The following is a 20,948-nucleotide window of genomic DNA, read 5'->3' on the forward strand; positions in this document are numbered from 1 at the left end:
GGCAGCGAGAATATCCAAGCTGGTAGTGAGCTTGGGGGAGTTTCAGGTAAGCCCCCAAACTTTGGACGCAAAAGTCCAGGTTTGGGACAGGACCAGACTGGTGGACACTAAAGTCCAGGTCTGGGACTGGACGGCTAGATTACCACAGGCCGTAGTTTGCCCACCCCTCGTCTAATCTGTTCTTAAACACCTTCAATATCTCCACAAACCCAGCTAAGCTGCTCAGTGCTTAACTGTCCTTTATAGTTAGAAAGGTTTTCCTAACAGCTAAATCCTAAATCTTGCTGCAAGCTAAGATTGCTTCTTGTCTTACCTCAGTGAACTTGAAGAAAAATTGATTACCGTCCTCTTTACAACAACCTTTACCTCTGAAGACTGTTACCAGGTGCCCCTTCAATCTTCTCTTTTTTTGAGACTAAACATGCCCAGTTCTTTCAATCTGTCCTCCTCATTTTTTGCTCTCCGTTTTGTTGTTGAACTCTCTCCAGTTTCTCACCCTTTTTAAAGTGTGGTGCCCAAAACTGGACCCTGTACTCCAGCTGGGGCCTCACCAGTGTTGAGCAGAGTGAAACAGTTATCTCCCATGTCTTACTTACGATCCCCTGTCATTAAAAATAGTTAGTAAAGCAAGTAGATATGATTTTGACTGCACGTAGATTTAAGGAGAAAGAAGATGCCATTTTTACATGTCACTTTTCAGCATAAAAAACACAAAGTCAAATATTCTTACATTTGATCATCTCTTCATAATAGAGTGTGACAAGTGTAAACTTAAAAATTCTCTTGAGAGAGAAGTTTTAAATGCTTTGGAAGGTAGAACTGCCTAAATAACATAGTATTGCATTTAAAACATCAAACAATCACTTATCGAGCTATATAAAATACTGTAACCTTTCCAAAAGCTCAGCAGTTTTTAAAATAGTCTAAATTCTTGACCTTTGTATGGGAAATCAACAGGTTCTGAAGTAATTGTTGGAGTAAACAAGTACCAGTTAGAAAAAGAAGAGACGGTTGAAGTTTTGGCTATTGATAACAGTTCCGTCCGAACCAAGCAGATTGAGAAGCTTGAAAAGGTAGGTGGTACTTTTTTGAAAATGCAAATTGTTGTTGTATTTTAAGTAGTTCTGTTTTAAATTTTCTTCATGAGTTCTCTATTTGCCAAAAAAAATGCATTTTTAAGAGCGCCAGAACTGTTCTTGAATTCAGCAATTTAGAGACCGTCTGTAGCTCTTCAATTTCTCCTCTCAGGCTGATTCCTGAAATCTAGGTTCTTTGCATTTTGCTTATTGTTGTTGTTCTCATTTAGTTAGATTAAAAAAAAATTAAACTGCATTTAAATTAAACCATGGCTCTTTCCAGCAAGAAGGAAACAATGTACAGTAATGGATTTTTGAGCCTTTTACCATTGGATGCTTGGGTTCAAATCCTCCCTCAGACACACACAAATGAGTTTAGTCTTATCATAATCTCTGCTGGATATTCGTCAAGATGACAAAAGAAAAAATTCAGTTTGGTATAATTAGTAGTCTCTGCACCGAGGAGTAAATGTTTTGCAGGCGACTAGTGAAGTGCATGGAGACTGAATTGTGGGAAAACCTACAAATAGTGCAGGCAGGTTATGTTTGTCCAGATCCATTATTAATCAAGCATTTGAACAAAGCTTTACCTAGATTGTAAGCTCTCTGGGGAAGGGACCTACTTTTTGTGGTGTGTATACAGCACCTAGCACAATGGGGTTTTGAGACAATAGTTCAATACAAACACTAACAAAGGTTTAGGGAAAATGTGCTGGACTTCGTAAGAATGAAAAGACCGAGTAAAGTAAATTTAAAATAAATAACATGGGCCTGTTCCAAACCCCATGGAAGTCAGAGGAAAGACTCCTATTTCTGAATATTTTTCTCACCTTCACTTTTTGGGCTATTCAGCATATTATTCTAAAGGTAATGATGCTTTCTTAATCTTGTTTCTTACTCTTATTTGTTGAACATTTTCAAAGTGTGCCAGCCTTAACTCTGTTTTTAAAATTTTAACTTTCTGTTCCTTTTATTGTTTTACTTTAGACATTTAGAGCAAATTTTTCATTAAGCTTCCTTTGTATCCATCTTATCTAGTAGAGCATAAGTTTACACATACACACACCTGCATAGTTATTCACATTGTAGTCAGACAAAAGACATGGAAAACTTTTTGTAAGCGCTTCTAAGGAGATCCCCCTAAAAATGTGACTCTGAATATTTGGCCAAGATTTTCTTAAGTGAGTGCCTAATGTTAGGCTCCTAAGTCCGCAGAGAGGCATCTACAGATGTAGCCAGATTTTTCAGAAATGCTGATAACCCAGGCAGGCTCCCTTCATCTATATTTATATGTACCTACATATGTACTTAGGAGCCTAGCTTGATGTACCTGATTATGAAAATCTTTTGCCTTAACAGAATTTGTTTAATACTTACACATTACAAAATAAACTATAAACAATAAATCTCTGACACCAACAGGAGAAAAATCCAGAAAATGTAGAACTAAGTTTAACGTAGCCTCAAAGTAGTATTGTGGCAAGGAGAGGAAGGGCAGACGGAAAGCATAATTAATTATATGTTGTCCCCCTCTTGGAAATATCTGACTTCTGTTGATCTGTGCTTGGTAACCTTTATAGTTATTGCATAATAAGGGAGTACTCAAAAGTGAGTGTATTATTGTTTCTCTTGGAAGTTTTCATGTTACAGCACCTATCAGGGGTTGAAAATTATGCTACTCTGAGATTTATCTATTGTATTCATGCCTGGAATAGTGCCAGAAAACACTGTTATGCTTTTGTTGATGTAGGATCCAATATTTCATGGAATGTGGGGATCAGAAGCAAATGTTGTGATATATAACATATATGTGAAAACTGGAGTGTCAAGCTATAATACAGTGCAGAGCATTCATTTCTGACTGAGATAATTAGGAAGACATTGGGTGTTTTTAAACCGTATTGTCAGTGCCTAAATACAAAAGTGATAGCACCTGGGAAATACCTGAGTCAGAGAAAGATGTTCTTACTATGTTGGCTTCCACCCACTTGCATTCCATCATTACTGTGGTATCTCTCCCTAACATTAGAGCTAGGAATCATTGCTTTGAATCATCTTTGGATCGCCGCTTTCAGATGATGACAGCACTAAAAGCCTTATTCTCTAGCTGCTTTATAGTACAGTATATTTAAAATCACATTAAAAATACTGTTGCAAAGTTAGTGAGTCGGCTTACTTGTATAAATAAATACTTTCAGAACCAGAAGATTTTTCCAAGTAGTGGTCTTGCGACCTTCAACATACTGATCTTCAACATAGTGATGATAGCTGTATTCTTATTTGATTCCAATACAGGCATCTTCGACCAGGGAACCTTACCAGGCTCATATTGGAATTTCTGATTGCCTTATAGTTGCTTACTTAAACTGAGGATTTTTCTCTCCTTCATCTAAGGTAAAAGCTAGCAGAAATGAAGCAGCAGCCCAGCAGTGTCTCACTGCTCTAACAGAATGTGCTGCCACAGGTCAAGGCAACCTATTGGCACTGGCAGTGGAAGCAGCACGTGCAAGGTAGGGTAATAAAAGTTGGAAAACGTAACTGATGTTAAAAGTTGACTGTTTCCCTTCATTTCTTTCAACTTTTCCAGTAATTCTTGGATACATAGGTTGCCATATTTAATATGTCACAGATCGATACACCCTTTCAGCTTTTAAATAGGATACATTTTTTTTTAATGCAGGAAAATATCCTTGACCATGAAGGCGTATATTTCAGAGGTCCAGATGGGCATTATCCTTGGTTGTGGTTTGGTGGTGGTAGCCAAATACAAATACTTTTTCAGTCTCTTAAAAATATATTTAATCTATTTTCAAGGACAATATTGGGAATAAAATTTGCCCTAAAACATTGCTGTTCACACAGATTCTGTTTACAGCTCAAGCTCTTATCAGTTTCAGACTATGAATAGGTTTATTTGATGTACTGCTCTGCTGCCGTACAGGTCAGCGAGCCTGAAAAGTGTCTGAGATGTGAAAAGGGATGGAGGAAATAAAAAAATCTTATCACGCTCTGTTTTTCCTTCTTCCCTGCACCACAAATTGGTGTGAAAACATTTCTGATTAATGTAGAAAATTTATGTCTACTTTAGTCAAAAGTACTTTCTGTCTTTGTCTCCAGTAGTAAAGCATCTTCCGTAGTCCTGAGACACATTCACCCTTATCATCTAAGCCACCTTAACAATGGTTTAGGCTATGTCTACACTGCGATTAAAAACCCACCACACTGACTCTCACCCTGGGTCAGCTGACTAAAAATAACAGTGCACACATTCACACTCTGACTGGAGCCCAGGCTCTAAAACCCTCCCCCCTCATGGGGTCTCAAAGCCCAAGCTTCAGCCCAAGCCCAAACGTCTACACTACAGTCATATAGCCCAGCAGCCCAGGCATCTCATGAGCCGAGGCCTGTCGCTGCCATGCTGCAAGTCTTTTATTGCAGTGTAGACATACCCTTAGTTGCTATTTCAAACTGAGTTTTGGTCTTTGACTGTCTCCCTTTTGTCCTCTGCATATGCTCATGGAGGTTTGTAATGCAGTCACAGTGCCAAAAAAACAACAAAATGAAAATGCCCCTTAATAATGTGAATGGGTCAAAAATGAGCAAACCAAACTTAATTGCCTATCTACATCCTTAGAGCAGAGCTTTAGCCTTCCATCTTCACTCTTATTCTGCCACTACTTCATCTGCAACAACCACATGTGCAACAGATCTCCTTTCAAAAGAGGAGAGCTTGTCCCAACTCTCTGGAGCTTGTCATCACCACTTTTGGAGTTGGAGACATCACTGGAAGTTAATATTGGCCCTCACAAGAGTTAATGTCGTCGTCATCGTAATAATTCCCCAATTAGTTCTCTGTATCTCTGTTATGACCTACAGTTTTCTTGTCCTTAAGCACTGTGCTGTTGAACAGAACTGCACTGACTTGTATGGAATGTGGACAGATGTTTACTGGAAAGTAGGTTGATTATTGATCTCTTATTAATCTATGACACTATTTAATGCCTGTGCAGAAGAATATTTTGGAATGTTACATCTGATAGATGAATGTACCACTAGTGAACATATCACTATAGAGCCTTACTTTTGGTTAACAAACCTCGCATGTGTGGGTCCCCTGCGTTTTGAGAGGTTATGGAAGGAACCCTTGAGCAATTAAGGATCATCTAGAGGCATTAGGTACACTGCAAGACCCTTCCAATAAACAGCAATCAGTGTCCAATAGAGTCACATCCTGCTCCTATTAACCAATGAGGCTCTGGACACAAGGGCCAGTTTAACGTTTAAACTAACAGAGCAATAGATTGTTGGAATGCAGAGGAAGTGAGAACCCAGCTACCTCCACTCACAGGAGCAGCAGGGAAAGGATCACCCTGCAGAGACTGGCAGAGGAGGAGGAGGGAGGAAAATGCCAGCCCCTGACCCTGGCAGAAGCAGCAGATTAGATTCTAAACAGTTTGGGACCCGTTGAAATGAATCATGTTATAAATATAGGCCAGTACGATGCAAATATCAGTCGCAATCATTGTCAAAGAAACCTGAATTTCTAAAACAGAGTCTTAAATGACTTTGCTTCCCTCTTCCTCCATTTTGCTAATTTTCCAGTAGTTATTTGATATGAGTGTAGTGCAATAAATGGGGATGAATAATGTATATTGACATTTTCTTGTTGACCTTTATAAACATGGCATATTGATTCTGTGAAATGAACAAAATGATTTAAATACTCAGTGACAGCTGATGGAAAATTATCTCTGGGATTTCAGTTCTTGGATGGGCTTTAGGTGAGCCTACATATTTGTCCAAATTACCTTTCAACATTCAGATTAAATTTGACAGAGATGTGGGATGATTTGACTCTTAGGGGAATTTAAAATTGTGAAGGTAGAAAATAAAATGAATATTGAATATTGCATTTAAATCAGAGTAATCAAAACTAAATGGATTTTAGTTACAAAGTAATGGAAAGTTCTGTAAAAACTGAGTTTTGTAGTGTGAAATTTAAAAATAGTTTGAAAATAACTAACTAGACCTACTAGGAATATGGTTTGAGCAACAAAACCTAACACAACAGTAGTTTTTAACTCAACAGTATAAGACTGAGTGGAGGTTCCACCTGCTTGACTGTAGGATTGGAGCCCATGTTCGTTATAACAGTGTCTGGTGTTGTTCAGGTCATTTGATTCTCCCCACATTACAAATTGGGCCCTCACAATTGGAGGTTGATCACACCTGCTCAGACTTTATAGTGAGGACATTGGTTACTTCCATCTGTCCTCTCTGAGGTCTGATATAGCTTCTCTCAGAAGTATGTATTAGTAAATACACAGTTAGTAGAAGTCCAAAGTCAAGTAAAGATTTCTTAAGTATAATCAGATGTTATTGGTAAACTACAGTAACACAGAAAAGAATAGTATAAAGGTAGTGACAAAAACTGCTTTAAACTATAGCTAAAGATATTGCTATAGAAGCTATGCCCATATGTTAGAGTATTGAAAATATTATCTATGGGTGCGTCTATACTATCTGCTGGATTGTCGGGTAGTGTTCAATGTATTGGGGATCGATTTATCGCGTCTCATCTGGACACGATAAATTGATCCACGAATCGATGCCCGTACTCTACCTAGGCAGGAGGAGTAAGTGGTGTCAACGGAGGAGCCACGTTAGTCGACTCGCCGCCGTGAGGATGGCCAGATAAGTCGAACTAAGATACTTTGACTTCAGCTACATGAAGAGCGTAGCTGAAGTTGCATATCTTAATTTGAACCACACCACTAGTATAGCCCATGCCTGTGGCTCAGCAAAAAAATTAATCTGTCTGTCCCACAGTTCAAAGGTTGGCTTAGTTCTGTATCCTAGAGAGGTGTGAAACATGTCCCAGAACAACATGTTGGTTATCCCCATTCAGTTTACAGGGCGTAGACTTTTGTTCTCCGAAAGAACAGCTTTATATTTGAGGGTCTGATGACAACACTTGATAAAACCAGTGTCAAATGATTACATTTCTCTTCCAACTATGAAATGTACAAATGTGAGGCCATTGTCTCTTCATGTACCTCTTTAGTACGGAATTATTCCCCATCTTCCTTCTCATCTTTGAAAAGGTTCTTTGTAAATGCTCATTCTTTCTTCCAGTCATTCTTTAATACACCAACTTCTTACATGCTATGGGTTAATATTTTCTTTTCTGGAGCTAACAGATCTAAACTTATGCAGTACTTCATTATCATACAGAGGGAGAAAGACACTTTACATATGGTATGACTCAGGATATAGAAACTTACCAATTTAAATATTAAATCTACAAGACCAGTTATTTAAATGAACTGATATCAGACCAGCTAGCTGTAGTCTGTCACATGTCCTTAATCACACTTTCTCCAGATATAACAAATCTAGTTTACAATAATCTTGTTCCTTTGTGATTTCACCAATCTACTTCAGTTTTCCATGCATCTTACTCAGAAGCCATGATGCCCAGGTTTCTATCTGTTACACTCAGTTCTGCTTTAAACCAATTATTCAGCTATTTAAGAATGACAATCTAATGGTAAATTGTTCTGTTAGTGCATTCAGAAAGAAATCCTGATTAGCTGGTATCCTAGCTCTTCCTTTCATATTGAAATTTACTCCTACACTTACTTATTTTGAAAATTCAGCTGTTTAAAAATAATTCTGTTTATATCCACTGGCCTCACAGAGTTTGATCAGAAATGCACACCTAAATTTGAGGCGAATGGGCTACCAAACAGTCACAAATACTTAATCTATAGTATCCATCAGCACATATGTGAAATTGACTTGGAGGTTCCATTGTATTTTATGTTGTCTCTAACGCCTCAGAGAAAATAACTGCTCCTGATCAGGCACAGGGACCTGTTCATTAATTTAATAGTAATTTTCAGTTTTATAGCACTTTTTAGGATTGCAAAATGCTATACAGGCATTAACAGCCTGATATATAGAAGAGGTGCATACTGACTTCTCTCATTAATTTCAGTAAAAACTGTTGGTGCTCAGGCCCTCTGAAAATCAAGCTGTCAGTTTTATTGCTCTGATGACGTAAAATAGATGTAATGTTTCTGAAAGGTAAACTGCATTATTGAAAAATTAAGTGACTTGTCCAAATTCATGCGATGAGTCAGCAGCCAATCCAAAAACAGAACTTAGATCTGTAGAGCCAGACATTTTCTCAGTAGATTTCAGGCTGATCTAAATGCATTTTAAAATACAAATTATCAAGCTGTTGGAATACAGGGAAACAAGAAGACTTTTTATCAATACATTAGAAGCAAGAGGAAGACCAAGGACAGGGTAGGCCCACTGCTCAGTGAGGAGGGAGAAACAGTAACCGGAAACTTGGAAATGGCTGAGATGCTTAATGACTTCTTTGTTTCGGTCTTCACTGAGAAGTCTGAAGGAATGCCTAACATAGTGAATGCTTATGGGAAGGGGTAGGTTTAGAAGATAAAATAAAAAAAGAGCAAGTTAAAGATCACTTAGAAAAGTTAGATGCCTGCAAGTCACCAGGGCCCGATGAGATGCATCCTAGAATACTCAAGGAGTTAATAGAGGAGGTATCTGAGCCTCTAGCTCTTATCTTTGGAAAGTCATGGGAGATGGGAGAGATTCCAGAAGACTGGAAAAGGGCAAATATAGTGCCCATCTATAAAAAGGGAAAGAAAAACAACCCAAGAAACTACAGACCAGTTAGTTTAACTTCTGTGCCAGGGAAGATAATGGAGCAAGTAATTAAAGAAATCATCTGCAAACACTTGGAAGGTGGTAGGGTGATAGGGAATAGCCAGCATGGATTTGTAAAGAACAAATCGTGTCAAACCAATCTGATCGCTTTCTTTGATAGGATAACAAGTCTTGTGGATAAGGAGAAGCGGTGGATGTGGTATACTAGACTTTAGGCATAAGGCATTTAGACCTAGGCATTTAATACGGTCTCGCATGATATTCCTTATCGATAAACTAGGCAAATACAATTTAGATGGGGCTACTATAAGGTGGGTGCATAACTGGCTGGATAACCGTACTCAGAGAGTAGTTATTAATGGCTCCCAATCCTGCTGGAAAGGTATAACAAGTGGGGTTCCGCAGGGGTCTGTTTTGGGACCGGCTCTGTTCAATATCTTCATCAATGATTTAGATGTTGGCATAGAAAGTACGCTTATTAAGTTTGCGGACGATACCAAACTGGGAGGGATTGCAACTGGGAGGATTGCAACTGCTTTGGCGGACAGGGTCAAAATTCAAAATGATCTAGACAAATTGGAGAAATGGTCTGAGGTAAACCAGATGAAGTTCAATAAAGACAAATGCAAAGTGCTCCACTTGGGAAGGAACAATCAGTTTCACGCATAAAGACTGTGTAGGAAGGAGTATGGCAGAAAGAGATCTAGCGGTCATAGTGGACCACAAGCTAAATATGAGTCAACAGTGTGATACTGTTGCAAAAAAAGCAAACGTGATTCTGGGATGCATTAACAGGTGTGTTGTAAACAAGACACGAGAAGTCATTCTTCCGCTCTACCTGCGCTGGTTAGGCCTCAACTGGAGTATTGTGTCCAGTTCTGGGCACCGCATTTCAAGAAAGATCTGGAGAAATTGGAGAGGGTCCAGAGAAGAGCAACAGGAATGATTAAAGGTCTTGAGAACATGACCTATGAAGGAAGGCTGAAAGAGCTGGGTTTATTTAGTTTGGAAAAGAGAAGACTGAGAGGGGACATGATATTTTCAGGTATCTAAAAGGGTGTCATGAGGAGGAGGGAGAAAACTTGTTCACCTTAGCCTCTAATGATAGAACAAGAAGCAATGGTCTTAAACTGCAGCAGGGAGATTTAGGTTGGACATTAGGAAAAAGTTCCTACTGTCATTCAGGGTAGTTAAACACTGGAATAAATTGCCTCGGGAGGTTGTGGAATCTCCATCTCTGGAGATATTTAAGAGTAGGTTAGATAAATGTCTATCAGGGATGGTCTAGACAGTATTTTGGTCCTGCCATGAGGACAGGGGACTGGACTCGATGACCTCTTGAGGTCCTTCCAGTCCTAGAGTCTATGAATCTATGAATGTTTTCACTTCTCTTTAAAAGCACTCTCTTGGCCGATGGCTGATAGTGGCATAACACTTTCTTTCCTCTCAAGAAGCTGTGAGGTTAGAAGAAAATCCATCTAGTAACATTTATCTTCAGATTCCTGGCACCATTTACAGCAAGGTGCATCTTCCATGTAAGTGTGTGCTTGAATTATGTTTCTTGTTGTTTTGATTATAGAATCATAGGAATGAAAGGGACCTCGAAAGGTCATGTAGTCCAGTCCCTGCACTCATGCCAGGACCAAGTATTATCTAGACCATCCCTGACAGGTGTTTTATCTAACCTGCTCTTAAAAATCTCCCAGTGATGAGAGTTCACAACTTCCCTAGGCAATTTATTTCAGAGCTAACCACCCTGACAATTAGGAAGTTTTTCCTAATGTCCACGCTTAAACCTCCCTTGCTTCAATTTAAGTCCATTGCTTCTTGTCCTATCCTTCAGAGCTTAAGAAGAACAATTTCTTCTCCCTCCGGTGTACACCTTTTATGTACTTGAAAACTGCTATCACATCCCCTCTTGGTCTCTCTTTTCCAGACTAAACAAACCAGTTTTTCAATGTTCCCTCATAGGTCAATGTTTGTAGACCTTTAATCATTTTTGTTGCTCTTCTATGGACTTTCTCTAATTTGTCTCACATCTTTCCTTAAATCTGGCCCCCGAACTAGACACAATACTCCAGCTGAGTCTAATCAGTGTGGAGTAGAGCGGAAGAATTACTTCTCGTGTCTTGCTTACAACACTCTTGCTAATACACCCCAGAATGACTGTTTTTCTTTTGCAACAGTGTTACGCTCTTGACTTTCATTGAGCTTGTGTCCACTATGAGCCCCAGATCTTTCCGCAGTGCTCCTTCCTAGCAGTCATTTCCCATTTTGTATGTGTGCAGCTGATTGTTTCTTCCTAAATGGAGTTCTTGCATTTGTCCTCATTGAATTTCATCCTGTTGACTTCAGACCATTTCTCCAGTTTGTACAGATCATTTTGAATTTTAATCCTATCCTCCAAAGCACTTGCAACCCTCCCAGCTTGGTATCATCGCAGACTTTATAAGTGTGCTCTCTATGCCATTATCTAAATCACTGATGAAGATATTGGACAGAACTGGACCTAGAACTGATCCCTGCAGGACCCCACTCTTTATGTCTTCCAGCATGATTGGGAACCACTGATAACTACTCTTTGGAATGTTTTTTCAACCAGTTATGCACCCACTTCATAGTAGCTCCATCTAGGTTGCATTTCCCTAGTTTGGTTATGAGAAGATAATGTGAGACAGTATCAAGTTTTACTAAAGTCAAGAATATATCCACGTCTACCACTTCCCCTGTTGGAGAAAAACGTAGTTCTCGCTTTATTTGTTTGGGTACAGCAAAAGTCAGATACTTTATTCTGTTTAGCAGCTACAGCAAGGAGAGAGTGCACTAGACATAGGGTTCCCCTTCCTAGACAGGTCTCTCACAGGTAAACAATTACAGCAGCATTTTATATTTTTGATACAGACAATAATAAGCAACAGCTGCATTTTTGTTTATACAAGAGGTCATCCTGATATCTTGTGTTTTTCTCACTTAAGAGATTCCAGTCTACATTTCGTATGATCTACACAAGGTCGAAACGAATTCTCACACAGTTCTTTTCCACTTGCCTCACACAATCCTTGCTTCTACAAATCTCGCATTATTAGGGTTACAGCTAGCCTAACTCTGCTAACAGAGACTGTCATGCATTAAGATCCCCTACAAATCCTGTCAGTTCTTTCCCTACTTCCACACCGTTATCACAAGACTTGTTACCCTGTCAAAGAAAGCTATCAGGTTGAGGTTGGTTTGACACGATTCTTCTTTAACAAATCATGCTGACAGTTACCTTATCACCTCATTATGTTCAAGATGTTTGCAAATTGATTGCTTAATTATTGCTCCATTATATTCTGGTTACAGAAGTTAAGCTGATTGGTCTGTAATTCCCTGGGTTCTCCTTATTTCCCTTTTTATCACTATATTTGCCCTTTTCCAGTCTTCTGGAATCTTCCGTCTTCCATGACTTTTCAAAGATAATTGTTAGTGGCTCAGATATCTTCTCAGTCAGCTCCTTGAGTATTCTAGGATGCATTTCATCAGGCCCTGGTGACTTGAAGACTTCTAACTTGTCTAATTTTTAACTTGTTCTTTTCCTATTTTAGTCTCTGATCCTACCTCATTTTCACTCGCATTCACTATGTTAGTTGTCCAATTGCCACCTACCTTCTTGATGAAAACCAAAACAAAGTAGTCATTAAACACCTCAGCCATTTCCACATTTTCTGTTGTTCATCCCCTCTCTCCCCCCTTCCCCCAGTACAGGCATACCCTGTCCTTTGTCTTCCTCTTGCTTTTAATGTATTTCTAGAGTGTTTTCTTGTTACTCTTTATGTCTCTAGCTCAGGAGTGGGCAAACCTTTTGGCCTGAGGGCCACATCTGGGTATTTGAAATTGTGTGGTGGGCCATGAATGCCTAATGGGGTAGGGGGAGTCTATGGGATGTAGCATGGGGGGGTCTATAAGGGATGTTACCGAAGGGGGGGGGAGGGGATGCTACAGGGGCAGTACCGGGGACTCCTAGGGGGCCTGTCAGCAGTGACAACAAGGCGGTTGTACCAGGCACTACTGTGGCACCCTAGCTGGGACAGGTCCAGCCCCTGGGTGGTTTCGAGGCTCTTGAGAATGGGGCAATAGGAAACTGGGAAGGGATTGGGTGCGCTGCTGCATGGGGCTAGGGGGCCTGCCACATAAGGGCGGGGTTTTGATCCTGGAAACAGCACAGTGAAGTCGTGCCTGCGCCGTTTGGTTATGCATGCCGGAAGATGGTGCTCATCAAGGGAATTGTGAGTCGGGGGCTGGGAAGCGCCCCTGATCCAACTCCCCGGCGGGAGCTCTAGGGCTGGATGAAAATGTCTGATGGGCCGAAAGCGGCCCGTGGGCCATCTGCTCTAGCTAGTTTGATCTCATTTTGTGCCTTGCCCTTTCTAATTTTGTCCCAACATACTTGTTTTGTTTATACTCATCCTTTGTAATTTGACCTAGTTTCCACTTTTTGTAAGATTCTTTTTTGAATTTTAGATAATTGAAAATCTCCTGGTTAAGTGAACCTATGGATTACAACACCACAAAGAGAAACAGTTTAGACTATTGACTTTCTTACAGTGTATTTTAAAGTTTTAGGGTTATAAATAGGCTGTGTAATTCACAAAAATAAGAATAGCCTTGTTTTCAGAGTAAACATACTTTCAGAAGTCCCAATTAAGCCCTTGAAAAAATTGTCCAAAATGCATAAAGGTCCTGAGTCACTTAGGCCCTTTTGAAAGGTTTGCCTGCAGTATCCATAAGATAAAAGACGTGCACCTTAGCTAACATGAAAACGTATGCTTACTGGGATTAATTAGCTGCCTGCTGAAGCCAGGCTTTACCCATGACCAGCTGATACAGTGCTGAATATGATTTGTCGCTCTTAATAATAACAGCAAAGTTGTGGCCAGTTCATGGTAAGTAATGTTTTGTTCCAACTTGGTGTAATTGTTCAGTGAAGACAGGCCAATAAAGGGTGATATTCAGCTCTGTCCAGAAGGCCAGCCCAGGTCCTACATAAGTCCTATTTATGTCCACAAAGTAGGACTTGTGACCGTTTACAGTAGAGTTGAATTTGGGCCTGTGGTATTCAGTAGTTACCATTTATACCCACGTGGCTAGTCTACCAAATATACAACAGATGAGTTAAAAGTAACGTGGGAAGGATGGAGCAAAAGATAACCAAGGATTTGCTGGAGGCAAGAGGTCTATATGAGATTTACTATAGGATTCCTGTGAATACACCAGAAAGTCATCTTCAGGCCCTGTTGGATACCAGGCATAGGGCTGGGATTAGAGATGATACCCATTAGAACTTTGGCCACCTCTGGCCATCTCTGCCTATCTCCTAGTAAAAGCATATGGAGAGGTTACAGCTGTATAAACTGCTATTAAGCAGTGATATCCAGATTGTCCTCTGACATTTTTTGTTTTAAGACTTCGAGGGTATTTATTCTTTAACTAGGTCACAAAAACAATTTTGAGTAAGAGCATTCCTCATTGCTAAACGTAATAGTACAAAAAGTGCAAGTTCCAAAGGATTAAATGTGATTAACTACAGCCAAATGGTATCTATGTATTGGTGAATTGAGTAAAGATTACAGCACAGATGGCAGAAAGAAAGTGTAATTGAATGGGGTATTGTCTTTATTTTTGCGTGTATAATTAATGTGCTTTGGAAACGTTCTTGATGTCTGTTTTGTACTTTGACTAAGTTTGCAACAAGTCACGTGCGTTTCTTTGTGTGTATATTTTATTTCCCTCTATCTTTTATCATCTCAGGGCGTACTAATATATGCCACTGAATATATTATTGAAATACACACGTGTTAGCTTGCTCACTTGCCTACTTCACACCATTATGCAAACCTGTGTTCAGTATTTGTCCTAGCAGGGTCAGAGAGTACTGCTGAGGTAGTGGTTATAGCTGAGCTGTTTAACTTCTGAAGAGGAGCTTCTTTCTCTTGTTAATTAGCTTGTTTCCTTCTGTCAATCCCTTGCTATTGGTTTCTGTGCCACGATAATTTGGGCACAGTATTGTCCTATCACCACAGGTTAAGTACTACAAATTTGGGCATTGGGAAACTAATTTCTCACAGAAAGGTGGAATCCACTAGATACTAGATTGTAAGCCCTTGGAGCTAGAACTGTCCTTTATTATGTTTATACTGCACCTAGCACAATGGGGCCCAGCTTTATTGTGGCTTTTAGATGCTGCAGCAAATATAAATGTTGCTGTTAATAATATAGAAAAACTAACAATAGCATTGTTCTGTACCAGCACTGTGTGTCTGAATTGTCCTCGTGCAAAGCAAAGCAGCTGTTGACTGAGAAATCAGAAGATTTGGAAAAACAAGAAGGAAAGTATGATGGAAAAGATGCACATTCATGGAGACTGAAGGAAAAACAGAATAAAATAGAAGGCATCGGAGAGTTGCATGTTTGAACAGCTCTTCCTGTGGCTTACATCTCAATTAAGCAATATCTAGGAGAAAGTGTATAGGACAGTAGAATATACTGCTGGTGAAAGTCAGATTAGCCAAGTAAGATATAGTACAGGGAAAAAATCGGAGCACATTAAGTGTAACATATTTTACTCAGACCTCAGAATGTTCTTTCCTCAGATGGGCACTAATGACTTACTGCAGTGAAGGCTTTTTTTATTCCAGTCCACTTTTGTGTCTGTTCTTCAATATTTCTCATGCAGTTTATTTTAGGATTTGCATCTGATACTATTTTACAAGGAAGCCTCTTGGTGCTGGGTAAGAATTCCTATACTAGCACAAATACGTTAGTGATCGTATAAAAAGAAATCCCTACTCCTGGCATTTGAGTTATCTTGATGGAGGGTTTTGATCTGTGACCATTTTTGTTGATGCTACTGGGATGCTCAGTTCTTAGTCAAGTCTTCTCATCAGTAAATCAGAAATTTATTTCCAAAGTACTACTGCATATTCTATTACTGTATGGTGCTAATGAATTGATAATTTCCAGAATTGGTAGAGTAAAAGGGAAAGAGTCATTTCTTTGCATTTGCTCTTCTGACTAATCATCAGGCTGTTGCTGGGGATTTCTGCATTGTTTTGATTTCAGTCTCCTAATGATACTAGCCTTTTAACTCTGTGTATTTTAGATGTACAGTTGGAGAAATAACCGAGGCAATGAAGAAGGTGTTTGGGGAGCACAGAGCCAGTGACCGAATGGTGAGCGGAGCTTACCGCCAGGAGTTTGGGGAGAGCGATGAAATTCTTCATGCCATCAATAGGTGAGAGTTTGCTGCTGGCTCAGAAAGAGGGAATGGCCTCATAGTTAATGTTAGACATCTGTGTTGCATGAGTGATCCTCTAGAATCACTAGGTGATGCAGGCTATGTAATGAGCCAGCGTGTTGTGAAGGCTCCATAATAGTGGACTCTGAGCGTATTTGCAGAACAATGCAGGAACTTCTATATATGACTAAATATAAAAACCAGGTTTTATAGGTTGTCCTTGCAGCTACATTCACTCTCAATAATGTCTATAATGTTATAGGACCAGATTCTGCCTTTGGATACTTTCATGCAACTTTAGTTGAACTCAGTGGGAGTTGCACATTCGTATCACCAAGAGCAGAATTGCACGCGTCTTTGAGAAATAGATACCATTTGTCTCGTTTGCCAGTTTCTGGCTTTGTTGCTGGCATCTTAGGTGAGGTGACTGAGGTGCTCATTTAGGTATTTCGGTAATATGAATTGATGATCTTCACTCTTAACTGCTGAAGACCTGGCACTTTACCTTAAGAGTTGCGAGATTCCTAAAAAGGAAACTTCTGATTGGGTCATGCTGGTGATATCCAGCATGACTTCAAAGTATTATCGCTGCTGGATGGAAGCATCTCTTTTTAAAGGCCAAAAAAACAAAAAACAAAAATGCACTAATTTACATGTAGTGTCATGTTTTTCAATGAATGTTCTAAACAAGATGCAGTTACACTTTTTCCATACCTTCTTATGTATCTTGCCTACTGCTCATCTTTTCTGTACATAAACAACATGAGTATTATACATCTGTCACAGTTACAGGCATAGGGGCACCTCTGTCCCATTTATGGACTCTGAGTGTGTGATACCTGTACCGGGTAGAATTTTACAATTCTCCCACTCTGAGAGCAAGCCCTGGATTACAGTACCCTATGTATCCACCCTGCTTACCCTGCAGGTCTTAGTTCAAGCTCCTGCAGTTCTTCCCTGTTTTCTTAAAACCAAAGTCATTGTTTTGCAGAAGGAACAGAGCATTAGCGAGGGCAGGATTTTAAAACAACAAGGCAATCTACACACGTCTATCTTACCTAAACCTTTACGAATCCCATGCTGGTAACCGAGGCAGGCTTAACTTCTTCAGAAATTCCAGCGAGTGCCTGTGTCTCAGCCTGGTTCCCTTAAGCTAATACCCCCTTCTCTTGAGAGAGAGTATTCCTTTGGAAACCTGACTGAGTTTTTTTGCTCTCCTGTGTTCCTGGCCTTTTCCTGTTCTGTCATTGTCTCTTAACAACAGTCAAGTGATTGATGGTGGATGTCTTATCTTGAACCATTCTTTCCCCTTCTGCTTGTTTTTGTCCAAGGAGCCTGCACTTAAACTAAACCAATATATTCATGCAGCAAATAGCCTAAAAAACAGCCGTATTTATAATTTTTTACAGAGCAGCTCTAAATCTGTTACACCATTATTAGTGGAAATAATATGATTCCCATTTAACATAATTGGAGCAGAGTAAAAGGATTAGCATCCTTAGGCTTTAGAGACTGCAGTGGTAATAGATGGACAAAGTCATGTTTATAAGCCACTTCACTTGTAATATCTAGGACTGAGGTCTATATTGTGTGTGTGGTTCTCAGGCACTTTTGAAGTCAACTAAACTACTTGTGCTTAAACTTAGACATGCTTTATACATCAGTGCCCCAAATAGTACAAGATTTTTGCTTCATTAAGAGCAGCAAAGCAGAGGTGATAATGAAAAACAAATCTGCAAACTAAGCAACATTCTATTACTCAAAGCACTTTAAAAAGGGAACCTGTCATTGTCCCTTCAAAGTGAAATACTAAAATGGTGAGCATGCTGCATGAACCAACCATGAGTTGGTGGCTAGTGTAGCTTATGGTGCAGGATTTGCCACTAGTAGCGTGTCTTTTTCAGACTCTTAATGAATGTCAGTGACTTAAAAGAATAAAATGTATTTTTTAAATAGAGTAAACAAGTTCATGGAGCGTGAAGGGCGCAGACCTCGTCTTCTTGTTGCCAAGATGGGTCAAGATGGCCATGATAGAGGAGCTAAGGTTATCGCTACAGGATTTGCAGACATTGGCTTTGATGTGGACATAGGCCCACTCTTCCAGGTATTATTTAATTGAACCTGTCCCTTAACATGTATTTTGAATGCAGCTTTTGTCCCTGCAGTTCTTGTTCAGCAGTAACTTTAGCGCTAATTGCTGCTTGCTGTTTAATTTCTCTCTTTAGACACCCCGTGAAGTGGCCCAGCAGGCTGTAGATGCTGATGTGCATTGTGTGGGTGTGAGCACATTAGCTGCAGGTCATAAAACTCTTGTTCCTGAGCTCATCAAAGAGCTGAACACACTTGGCCGTCCTGACATTCTTGTCATGTGTGGAGGTGTCATCCCCCCTCAGGTATTGCTCAGTATCTGTTTCCAGAACAAATATACCTTACAGTTATAAGAACACTCAATTTCAGCCTGCCCTGTTTTGTTGGCTATTTGCTATTCACTCTCAACATCATAGGGGAGTTACAATGCTGAAGCCTTTCCTACAATAGTCAGTTAGGGTCAGTTTCAGGTTTCGTGCTAGTCACAGAAAGAAGTTGCTGATGTCAATTTTCATGCAAATTAAGCCCTGGGTTGTCATACATAACTGTTCTGGCTTAACTTGCAAAGCTTCTGTCAGGATAAAGCATTAAGCTGCTTTTGTTCAGAAAAAAACTAGCAGCATGAGGTTGTTCTCATATGGACTTTTCAATTGTTTCCCAATTTATAAAAATTATAATTATTCAGTTCAGCGCTGAAAGCTGTTGCACTTTGTAAATCAGGCAACTGGGCTTACTGTATATTTGATATATTCTCTCAACTCAGTTCTGCTCAGGAAAAATAAAGGTTCACCACAATTACACATACCAAACACAGGTTAAAGGAACTGTGTATGGTAGTTTCCATTTTCCATGACAGATTCATGTAGGAGCAGATGCTGCTGTACTGCCAAGTGCAAGTGTTTCCACTAGATGGGTCTATTCTTTAGTTCTTCTAAGCAGCAGTACTTCACTCGTATATAAGCCAGAAGCCATGGTGGAGGAGCAAGTGTCTCTTTCCAAAACTGTGTGTACTACAAGTAGAAGCAAGAATGATGTATTCAGCCTGTTACTTCAAGAATAGAGGGGAATCTTCAGAGTAATAATAAATAATAATAATAATATTTATAGTGCCTTTCTCCCCAAAGGAATGCAAAGCACTGTGCAGATTAAAGGCCAGATCCTGCCTTAGAATACGTTATTATTTGAATTGTGTGTAGCACCTAGGAACCCCAGTCAGAAACCAGGACCCCATTGTGTGAGGCACTGAACAAACACAGATGCACAGCCCATAGTCTTAGTGGCTCTCTCAACTTATCCTCTCTTGGCAGGGTTGGTGTTGGCCATCCCTCCACTCCACCAGTGCTCCCAAGCTTGTTCACCATTTTTCAGATTTCCACACAATCACTTCCATGCCTTCTGCCACAAAGCCCTCTAATGCCTGGTATAACCTGCCTGACCTCCTCTAAGCCCCTTTCCTGTTCTAGGGTCCTCTTCTGTGCTGCCTGGAATGAATCAAGTTGCCCAGTATATAAATTACATATTATTGTTCTTTCCCCTGATTTCTCTCACTCATTTGTTCTTAGATTGTGAACTCGTTGGAGTGTAAGGACTGTGCTCAAGCATTTGGGAAACTCTGAACATAGATTGAATGCTACCACAGAAGATTAATTATAATTATTTAATAATAATTAAATGCAGCCAGCTCTTGGGTGAAACGTAGCTTCTGTTAACCTTACACAGCTACACCACACACCAGTTTAGATGGAAAAGTGAGAGAATATCAGAGCTGCTTTCCATGTCCCTTTGGAAATGACAGGGAATCTAACGTTAAATTGACAGAACCCTTACAGTGAAATTGTTCAGAATTTATTTTGTATGTTTGAGCTTTTATTCTGCTATTGCTTCCTGTTTCTGGGAACAGTTGCAAGCCTTCAATCTTAGTGCTCCTTGGAGAATTACTCATAGACGCTGCAAGGCAATGAGTCTCAAACTTTTGTACTGGCGACCCCTTTCACATAGAAAACCTCTGAGTGCCACCCCTCCTTATAAATTAAAAACCCTTTATATATTTAACACCATTATAAATGCTGGAAGCAAAGTGGGGCTTGGGGTGGAGGCTGACAGCTCGTGACCCCCCATGTAAGAACCTAGTGACCCCCTGAGGGGTCCCGACCCCCACTTAGAGAACCCCTGCTGTAAGGGTATAGTCCATGTTCCAATATTTAACTATTTAAATCTCTCTCTGAACAGGATTATGATTTCCTCTATGACTCTGGTGTCTCCAGTGTATTTGGTCCTGGGACTCGGATTCCAAAGGCAGCCGAACAGGTGCTTGACGATATTGAAAAGTGCCTGGATAAGAGGCAGCAATCTATGTAACACTTAAACGTCATACCACAAAATCAGCCGTATAATAACCACGTACAGAACACGATCAGTCATCAGCTAGGAAGAGCCAGCCACGTAGCTTTGGTTACAATGCTTGGTGCCTTGTGTGCTTTCTAAGAAAGCTGTAATTTTTCAGTCATGTTCTATCTGTGAGGAATATTTCACCTGACTATGTATATAAAAATTATCTCTAAAAGTACAAGGGAGTTCAGTAAAATTTATTCAGATTGTTTCATGAATTTAGTTAAATAAAATATCCATTCTAATATTTTGGATTGGGATTGGTTGATTTTACTACACCACCCTAATTGGTCTGTTTTACATGTATTGTTTTGTTTGTTTTTTTGTCGTATATTTGGATGTTAATGCAGTAAAGTCTAAGGAGCAAATCTTTGTCTGATTTTCCTTTAGTTGGAACAGTATAAGAAAATAAACTGAAA

General features: G+C 39.8%; 1 protein-coding gene across 1 annotated transcript in view; it reads left to right on the plus strand.

Annotated features, from left to right (window-relative positions):
* Positions 1 to 20,897, plus strand: part of MMUT (methylmalonyl-CoA mutase) — a 34,823-nt gene extending 13,926 nt beyond the window's left edge. The window contains exons 6-11 of the mRNA XM_075063605.1: positions 958 to 1,073; positions 3,471 to 3,586; positions 15,919 to 16,050; positions 18,010 to 18,157; positions 18,279 to 18,446; positions 20,371 to 20,897. Coding sequence (XP_074919706.1) covers positions 958 to 1,073; positions 3,471 to 3,586; positions 15,919 to 16,050; positions 18,010 to 18,157; positions 18,279 to 18,446; positions 20,371 to 20,499 — 809 coding nt within the window. The 3' untranslated portion in view covers positions 20,500 to 20,897. The remainder of the gene's footprint in view (positions 1 to 957; positions 1,074 to 3,470; positions 3,587 to 15,918; positions 16,051 to 18,009; positions 18,158 to 18,278; positions 18,447 to 20,370) is intronic.
* The last annotated feature ends 51 nt before the right edge of the window (positions 20,898 to 20,948 follow it).

Source organism: Chelonoidis abingdonii, chromosome 3 (genome assembly GCF_003597395.2).
Source record: "Chelonoidis abingdonii isolate Lonesome George chromosome 3, CheloAbing_2.0, whole genome shotgun sequence".
NCBI classification, from domain to species: domain Eukaryota; kingdom Metazoa; phylum Chordata; order Testudines; family Testudinidae; genus Chelonoidis; species Chelonoidis abingdonii.